The 10,193-nt window shown below is 40.6% G+C and overlaps 1 protein-coding gene across 3 annotated transcripts in view; it reads right to left on the bottom strand.

Moving 5' to 3' along the window:
- rbfox1 (RNA binding fox-1 homolog 1) overlaps window positions 1–10,193 on the bottom strand; it is a 225,098-nt gene that overhangs the window by 83,034 nt on the left and 131,871 nt on the right. For all 3 annotated transcript variants that reach the window (XM_050068719.1, XM_050068722.1, XM_050068720.1), the window contains exon 2: window positions 4,493–4,786. In XM_050068719.1, coding sequence (XP_049924676.1) covers window positions 4,493–4,786 — 294 coding nt within the window. The remainder of the gene's footprint in view (window positions 1–4,492; window positions 4,787–10,193) is intronic.

Genomic DNA, 10,193 nt, shown 5'->3' with positions numbered 1-10,193 from the left:
GTTGGGCTGTCCTTTGCTAAAAGACCGTAGTGCAAATTATCTTTTAGCTCTGTGGTTACGTTGTCTCTCCCTGTGGTGCACATGTCACGTGATGTAAACACAGGTGAGCAAAGCTCATGCTTTTGCTGGTCTCGTGCAGGCGCGCACACGTGAACGCGGAGGACAGAGAAGAAGTTAGAGCTACAGGCTACAGTGAGGCTAAAAACAGAGTTCATATGACGTTTTTCGAAACAACTTTTTATGTCGGGGCTTCAGCACACTTGGATCACTACGGATGAGCAGTATGGAGATACTTTGTGGATTCAATTTTGTGTTCTTGGACGTTAGTCTGGGGCGCCGTCTGCCATTAGGTGTATTAGCCACTCCCCCCACCGATCTCCGCAAGGGATGTGAGGACTCTAAAACTTCACCAGGGCCTCCATCAGCATATGGGTGAGTAGATAATGGCTGAATTTTCATTTTTGGGTGCACTATCCCTTTAAGCATCCTGTTGATTATGTACACACAATATTCATCTCAGGAGGTTTTGAACATACTTTTTTTTTCTGGAGATGCAGGTACTGAGGATATATATATATATATATATATATATGTATATATATATATATATATACATAAAATGTGTTTTAAAGCACCACTTTATTCATTGAGTAAACTATTGAGTTAACTATTTATGAAAAATAAATAATTTCATGTTTTGTTTGTTCTCCCCACCTTAGACTTACAGTGTAGGCCCAAGGAAAGTATGTATGCATGTATGTATGTATGTATATATATATACATATATATATATATATACATACATACATACATACATATATATATATATATGTAAGCAGAACTCCCTCTGCACAGCCAGTCTCAAGTATCAGGTGCTGTTGGCCACAGGAACAACTCAAATGTTAACAAGCGCGTTGTTCGCTCTGAATAAAATCGCAGTAACTCAGTTCAGTGTTCAGTGATTTTTACATACATACATATGTATATATATATATATATATATACAGTGTGTGTGTGTATGTGTGTCTTTGGAACACAATTGGGCTCTGAACAGGTTAAAACCCATCGGGTTGCCATCGGCCCGCTTGAGCTAGTTCCAAATATAATGTTAAATGTTAAACTTTGTCAATATGGACATGCTTCACATCATTAGCTTGGTTAGATTTTCCACAATTCAATCATCCAGTCCATTTTACAGAAACCATGAGTGCCAAAGAATAATTCATACAGATTTACTTGCATGGTAAACATGAGAGACAGGGAAACAAGTGCTACCTTCCCTCCTTTGAAGCGGTCATACAGTCTGTATATATATATAGTCTGTGTTGATTGATTATTCATATTCCTTTAATCTGAAAAGGTGCACCAATTAAAAGAATCAAAAGATTTTTTCATAAAAAAATTAATCCAACTTTTGAGTATTATCATGCAAAGGCCATTGCTGACTGTATGCTAACTTTGTTCGTCAAGTGTACTGCAGTTCTTACACCACATGCAATGTTTTCTTCCTGCACCACCTTGTTGGGTATGCTTGTTTTTGTTACCTAGTTGGCTACAAAATAAAAGTGTCCCCCAGCTTTTCAGTGTATTTTTCATCACCAGCTCCTGGAGTATAACATGCCTCCCAGCGTAGAAGGACAATGGGCACTGTCATGTGTCCAGGTGGACTTTGCAAACTTTTAAGGCCTTTTTCTCAAAATTATGGCTCCGTGATTGTCAGCATGTTATGTGACATATTTTTTTTTTTTGTTTGTTTTTTTGTTTTTTATTTGCAGTAAAAATACAATAGTGACATCTTTAGAAATCTTAGAATTGCCTCTTCCAAATAAACTTGGATGATTATTTGTTTCACAAGGGCGATGGTGTACCCCCTTGTCCCTCCTCAATTAATGTACTGCATGTATATATAAAACAGTATGTTATACATAAGATGACTAAATATGATAGCATTTCTCAGTATCTATTGTTATTGTTGATTTCATGGTAATTTAGGGATGAAATTCACTGTTGGGGCAAACAGCTGAAGCATGCAGGAGTAGAAGACAGAGTAGACGTGGCTGAAAAAATGAGGAAAAGCAGAGAGAAATAAAGCAGCAAGAGGCAGGTTTGATGATGTGGGGGAAGGAGTGCTGCCGACAGACTGACTAAGAGGGAGAGCTGATGAGACTTCCAGATGTACAGTATGCCGTCTTGTTGCTGCCAACATGCTTTCTGTCTCTCATTCTTTCCTCTGGTGGAATTGCTTGGGGGTTGCAGCTAAGAAATCATCACACAGCATTCTCCTTAGCCAGCACATAAACAAGATCTGCAAATCTGATGAAGCAGATTAGGAAAGTTTTGAAAGATGAAAAGGAGAGCTGGTAAAGTGATTTTCCAGATTTGCAACTCATTATGAAACTGTATCCACTTACATTATACTCAACAATGGGGCTGTGTTGCTTTTAGGTGGAGTCAAGTGTTGCTGTTATTCTTGTGATGTCTTTTCTCCCACTGCATCAAATTAAGATGGAGTTTAAACTCTCTGAACATTTCCCTTATAGCATGTAAATGAGGATGCCTGTGAATGTAGGTTCAACAGTCTGTTAACTCACTCATCCTGCTTCCTGGAACCTTGATTAACCAATGCTTCACTGTGTGTTGGTTGGTTTGTGGTTATTTGACTATGTGCAAATTCTGTTTGGGACAATGCATCACAAAATCACAACATACACAGAACTGATAACGATCCTTCAAGGGTTATTCAGTGAATTAAAACCAGTCTTGAGCCTTTGTCAGGATAATTGGCAGTAAATGTAGCTAAGGCTAGATAGCTTGCAATTTTTTTTTTTCACCAGGGGTCTCCTGTCTGACTAGCATTTTTCCAAGGCTCTGTCTGAAAGAAGGAGAATCAATTGTGGATTTTTAGTTTGTTTTTTTTTGTGTGGAGTTAAAGCACATTAGGCCAACCAAAGGATTTTGTGATGGTAGATATGTGATTTTAACATGATTTCAAAGGTGAGACTATCATTAAATATATCATGAACTGTCAAAAAAGTGATCTGTTTAAGTGATATATGATTATTTAATATAATTTGGCAACCATGTTGTCTTGGGTCATTATGGCCATTAAGGGCAACATAATGACAGGATGTTTTTGTTTCTTTGTATCAACAACCTGTAGGTAAGAGTAGCCATTAGTATCATTGTTCTTTTTGGAGGGGGGGTTTGTTACAAATATTCTGAAGGACCTTCAAGAAGTCTTGAGAATCACATCTCATACACAAAATCTCCTCATATTAATAAAACCAGCCATAGAATCCCTTATCTTCAGGGAGTGACACGGTCCAGCCACCATGTACTTCCAGGTCAGACAGCCCTGATCCAGTTGTACAACCCTGTACCTCATGAATAAGTCCTAGAACCCTGAACCTCATGAATCCAGTCCTACATTCCTGTACCTCATGATCCAGTCCTACTTCAAAGTACCACATGATCTAGTCTTCCAACACTGTACAACATGACCAAGTCCTACAACCCTGCACCTCATGATCCAGTCCTACAACCCTGTAACTCATGATCAAGTCTTACAATCCTGTACCTCATGATCCAATCCTTTTCTCTGTACCCCATAATCCAGTCCAACAAGCCTATACCTCTTGATCCAGTCCTACAGCCCTGCACCTCATGATCCATTCCTACAGCCCTGTACCTCTTGATTCAGTCATACAACCCTGAACCTTGTGATCCAATCCTACAACCCTGTAACTTATGATCTAGTCCTACAGCCCTGTACCTCATGATCCAGTCCTACAACTCTGAACTTCATGATCCAGTCCTACAACTCTGAACCTCATGTTTCAGTCCTACAACCCTGAACCTAATGATCCAGCCCTACAACACTGTACCACATGATCTAGTCTTACAACCCTGTACCTCATGATCCAGTCCTACAACACTGAACCTTGTGATCTAATCAAACAACACTGAACCTCATGATCCACTCCTACAACCCTATAACTTATGATCTAGTCCTACAACCCTGTACCCCATGATCCAGTCTTACAACCCTGAACCTTGTGATCTAATCCTACAACCCTGAATCTCATGATCCAGTCCTACAACCCTGTATCTCATGATCCAGTCCTTTTCTCTCTACCTCATGATCCAGTCCTATAACCCTAAACCTCATGATCCAATCCTACAACCCTGTACCACATGATCTGTTCCTACAGCACTGTATCACATGACCCAGTCCTACAACCCTGTACCTCATGATCCAGTCCTTTTCTCTCTACCTCATGATCCAGTCCTATAACCCTGTACCACACGAGCTAGTCGTACAACCCTGAACCTCATGATCCAGTCCTACAAGCCCATACACCTAGATAAGGAGGGCAGGTTTTAATTGTTTAAATACCTAGTAAAAATACTAAAAATAAAGATAAGAAGAAGAAAAGGAAGAAAAGGGGAAAGGAGAAGGGCTTAAACATCAGCTTTTTCCAGAATGCCTTACTGTGGCTGTGCCGGTGACCGTCTGACTGCCAGAGTCTGTCCCGCTCTGCTCGCTGTGGCTCTGTGAGGACTGGTACATGTTGAGTGGGTGCTCACTGACGGAGGCCTGGACCCCGGTGTAGTCCTGCGGTGCTGCTGGGTGCTGGTGCGGATGTGGGTGGGAGTGTGGATGGGGATGGGGGTGTGAAGCTGTGAACTCGGCGGGAATGCCGTTCTGGGGAGGGGGGGCAAACTGGGCTGATGGGTAAGCCTGGGCCATGGATGGGTCCGGGGGTGCCGGTGTGTCCTGGTTACCCTGTATGGACAAATAGAATTGCTTTTTAATTTACAGCAACATTTTTAAAGTTCCATTATTGGATATTTTGCTCACATTCCCTTGACATCACTACAGATTGCTTTTGAAAAATTCTATAACTGTATTTGTTTACCATGCTAGTGGCAGAGCTCCAGATATGGTTCCATGGTATGTAAATCATTTGGCCACTTTGGTCCAGACTGAAATGTCACCACAATGTTTCGACTTATTACTGTTAAATTGTGATCCAGCAATTATTATATAGACTGCTATTAGATTTGGTATAAACATTCCTCAGTCCTAGGTGATGTACACTAACAGCTTGCGTGTTCCCTCAAAATTTCAAAACTTTCACGACTTTGGTTTATAACTAAATACCTGCAAAACAAATGGCAGCTCCTCTTTTGCGATAGTACGCTAACATGCTAAACTAAGATGGAGAACATGCCTGCTAAACATCATTTAGTACAGTACAGCCTCATAGAGCTGATGGCTTTTTTTCCTGGTGTTTTTGCCCCACAAGCTGCAGGCCAACAGATGATGGTCTGGTTGGTCTGTCTATCCATCACTCTGGCTAGATCAAAATATCTATAGGACTGATCACAATGGAATTTGGTAAGAATGTTGGTCTCCAGACAATAGTCTCTTAAAGTCACCATCAGGCCAGACTTTTCTACCTGAACGCAGTTTACTCTGTGACTACTCACTGCATTTTGAAGACTAATGGCAGTATTTATGTGAAGTTTTCTGTGGGTATTAATGGTCCCTAGAGGATAAATTAATTAGTTTTTGTTAGACCCTGAATGTCAGCAAAAGAAACAGTCTAATGAGAAGATTATCAAACACATACATGCTGGCAGCAGAGTGAACTTTTTCATTTTGGATACTTCCTTAGCTCTCCATTGGCTCAACCTTCAGACAAATTTCACATCATATGTGCATGCAACTGGCAAGACTAGAAATCATTATATACTGTATATATTCATCACTATCAACCTGTTGTCATATCAAGGTCACCATATACTTACATACTTACATATATACTGACTCGCATACTTATTAACGTTTTGCTTTAAACTTTAGCATATCTATGTGATGCACAGCTGAAACACATTGTATTTAAAGTTGGGAAACAGTTGCTATTAGGTTTAGGCAAAAGGACTACTTGGTTAGGTTTAGAAAAAAGATCATGTTTTGGGTTGAAATAAGTACATTTGTTTTGTAACATTACTTGATATATATGTCATTTGCTTTTAGCTTCAAGTATTGCCACATATGGGTTTTACATTGAAGTCACTTAAAAAACTGGTGCATGGGGGCGCCGGTAGCTTAGTGGATAGTGCCGGCGCCCCAAGTATAGAGGTGATGCCTCGCTACAACGGTCGTGAGTTTGATTCCGGCTTGTGACCCTTTGCTGAATGTCGTCCCCCCACTCTCTCTTTCTCCCCATTTTCCTCTGTCCTGTTCATTAAAGGCTAAAAGCCCAAAATAAAAATCTTAAAAAAAAAAAACAACAACAACTGGTGCGTCTCATAATATCAATCAATCAATCAATCAATCAATCAATCAATCAATCACTCACTCACTCACTCACTCACTCACTCACTCACTCACTCACTCACTCAATCAATCAATCAATCAATCAATCAATCATTTGTCACATGGAATTATACAAGGTACAACTCCAGTGAATGTGATCTCATTAGCACCCTTGACTGCACTGTAATTTAGGACCTCTTTAGCATCTTTTGCATTGGTGGCTTCTGCTTTATAATTGTTGATGTTTTCTGGATGGTTTTGGTAATCCATGTTTGTGGTTGTGGAATGACTTAACTGTCAACATATCCCAACCTCAGCGGCCATATGGTTGCTCCACCTGCATACAGGCAGCGACTCTGAGCTGCAGCCGGCTCTGCTTAGTGCAGTGATTCACTGCAGGAATTAGATAGCACCTCACAATCCCACCGACACAACAGTCCTTATTCACTGTAAGGCACACGCCTCCTCTGCTTCTCTCACCAGAGTCCTCTGTTCTGTCAGATTGGCATACAGAAAAAGAGTCACCTACCTGAATGGAACTGTCCAGGATTTAGCCAAGTATTAGTGAATCAAAGGATATTACAGTTTCTGATATCTTGTTAGAAACTGACGCAGCACTGGGGGTCAGCTAGTTTATTATCCAGGGGGTAATACACAGGGGGTAATACACAGGGGGTAATACACCTTAAAACCATGGAGGTACAGTATTTCACCTTAAATGCAGGTTGGCTAGACAAATGCCTATAAAATGTCTAGCAGGATGCTAGGTCAGCTGGTGCCCATCTTCTCCACCTTTCCACGATGTTCACCCATGTTTACATTTAAAAACCTCAACCTGGCTAGCTAGCAGCTAGCTAGTTAGAAGTTGTCAGAAGGGGAGTTTACAGACTGGTGAGTTGATACCATGCCAACGAGTGACTCACAGCCACATGTCATCACCATCCAAAGCTAACCACAAAAGCACCACCAAGACTTGCAAAGAGCCTAAATTTAGCACAAATTTAGTACAAATGTAGCACAAATTTAGCGGAGCCGACAGAGAGGCAACTGGAAGTGCCTGCGCCTAATAATGTAAAAGGCTGTCTTTGGTAAAAAATATTGCACACCAAGCGGCTTCACAAAGCATCAGAATTTGACGCCCTGGGAATGACAACAGGCTGTTCCAACCAACACTGTTGGATTGTGAATCCTCTTCATCATTAAGCCTATCTTGTTTAATCCTTAACTTTACCACATAATCTACAACTACAGTTTTCAGGTTTAAAAGCATTACTTCATGGTAACTCACAATAGTCCTATTGTATTCAGTGTCAATTATTAGCACACATTTACAGTACAGATTTATTTAGCATATATTAATATGTATGTAGAGTCTATTCTTCAATCACAGCCCCCTACTTCTGACTGTTTCTCCATTACAACACTGCTATCACACACCTACTTGCATACAACTGTGGTCCATGTCAAGGAAACCTACTCTGAGAGCCGTACTGTCTAATAGGAGCCAATTTATCCATCACTGAGAGACCAGGGTTATCCACATGATTATAGAGGGCACACATTGACTGAACAACACACACATTAATCAACTTGAAACAATGGCTAGCTGCTAGTGTACAATAAATACTATTTATTGAATTTGTGCAGGCCAAACTACATTTCATTTACTATAGATTAATCATAAAGAAAAGAAACATGTGGGTCCACATCACATAGGTTATGTGGGTTAATTTAGAAAGGTAATCAGGTACTTATAACATGATGTAGTCTGGAGGATTTGTTGGGATATGGAAGGTGCACCACATCTGGAAGTGGTCTGGCTCACATTTTGTGCAGTTTACCAACATTCTTAAGAAAACATCCACACAGCAAGTTGGAAGATGATCTAACTCCTCCTCTTCTTGCTATTTCACACTGTTTATCCAAAAGCTACAGACAAGTTCCTCCTTTCCCGAGGAAAAGTCAGCAGAGCTCATACAGATGCATCACTTTTGAAGACTTATGAGGGACCAGAGACAATGTTAGCCTAGTTAATTAGTTAGTTTTTTAGTTAGTTAGTTAGTTAGTTAAATAGGCCTATTTAGAGCTGATCACTATGTGGCAAGAATCAAGAGTAATTGCCAAAAACTGATTACAGACCAGATGTCATTACCAGATACAAATTCAGTGCTAATACTAAGTAAAAATGGCGTCCTGGAAGTGGTCTGGGTGGCACTGTGGTCTGATCGCCACTGGGTGTAAATGACATCTGTCCAGTTTAGGCATCACAAAGCTAAGATTTCCTCTGAAAATGAGTAGAGCCCACGCAGCATTCCCTCCACCTGGGACACACCATGTCTTTTAATAAGTCCACCTCTCTAGTTTGCATATTAAGATAACAAGTACACTTAATAATACAGGTGTAAATGCAAAGGCCTGTGATTAGATTTCTACATTGAGAGTTAATACCAGTGTCTTGGTGTAGCAGGGCTTGTAAAAGTGCAACAATGCATTTCCTCTTAACAAGATGTAGAGTGGAGCTGCTCTTCTTAGATACAAGGCCATATTTAAACAAACTATCGCTCATGGTCTAAAGTACATAGCCTAAGTGCATTCGGGGCATGTCCAATAACTTTTTCTAGTTAAATAGTTTATAATCTGGACACTAAGCAAGACATAAGGGGTAAAGGGGATTCTGCAAATTGGAGAAGTGAGCAGTTTTCTGCTGAGAGTAGTGCAGTCAGAGCAGTAACGTTACTGTAGCAAAAGTTTTTGGGACATATAAGCAGCAAAACTAAAAACTGTAGTTCTGAACTTGACAGAGGAAACAGAACTAAACGTTTAGCTTCTGAAATAATCAATAAAGTTACACTGCTCCCCGTGTGTAAGTCTCTTAATGTGGAGTCGGATAGCAGCTCTGCAGCTCTGCTCTGATCTCATCAGAATGTCATTAATATTTTCCTCATTCCTGATGTATCATTTCACCCACCTGCAACCCAGACACATGTCCCTGTGTGTAACAAGCAGAGTGTCCACTCGTTATGAACCCTCCAATGAAGGCACATCTTACTATCTGAATAATGAGCCCTTAAATAGCAGGAAAATACTTCACTTTATGCTGCCTCAAAAAACAATGTGCATGGCCACGTTTCATTTTTAGATCTAGAACGCTCATTTGGTGCACAGATGGTTGCAAGTACATTTGCTCTTTACACTACGTGGGTACCGGCTGTGAAAATGACAACTGTGTCGGTCTGAAACGAGCAATGACAGTTGTGCTGCACTGCCTGCCGCTCTGCACTGGGTGCAAGATAGGACCCACAAACTTCAAATACAGTTAAGGGAATAATGTCAGTATATGTCCTGTATTACAGTAATCACGTACAGAGGATATTTCCCAACCTACTCACAAACACCAAAATAGGCAAGTTGTGATGACCAGACAAAAACTACAAAACACCTCAGCAGTGACTATTTAGCTCAAAACAAACATAACAAAAAGTCTCAGTGAGAATTATGAGTTTTGGAAATGTGGTTTCAGCTGGCTGCAGCTGTGATTCACAAAAAAAAAAAATATAGTGGAGACATCCAAGTAAAAAAAAAGAATGTGCCCTCAAAACACTTAGTGTGGTGTGTAAGTATGTGTGAGTGTGTATGTGAAAGAGGTTACTCCTGTGGGATATTTATATCTCAGCCATTACAGACAGAGAGAGAGGGAGAGAGAGAGAGAGAGGTGCAGCCATATGTAGGAAAAAGAAAGTGAGAGTGAGCGAGGGACAGAGAGAGAGAGAGAAAGGGATGCAGACAGTGAGTCTTGGCTAAATGCTCGGCTGTGTAATGAGAACCACATTTAGAAGGCTGAAATATGCTTCACGTGGCAGAGCACTGC

Source organism: Epinephelus moara, chromosome 18, assembly GCF_006386435.1.
Source record: "Epinephelus moara isolate mb chromosome 18, YSFRI_EMoa_1.0, whole genome shotgun sequence".
Classification (NCBI taxonomy): domain Eukaryota; kingdom Metazoa; phylum Chordata; class Actinopteri; order Perciformes; family Serranidae; genus Epinephelus; species Epinephelus moara.
This window is presented reverse-complemented; position numbering and strand designations above follow the sequence as displayed.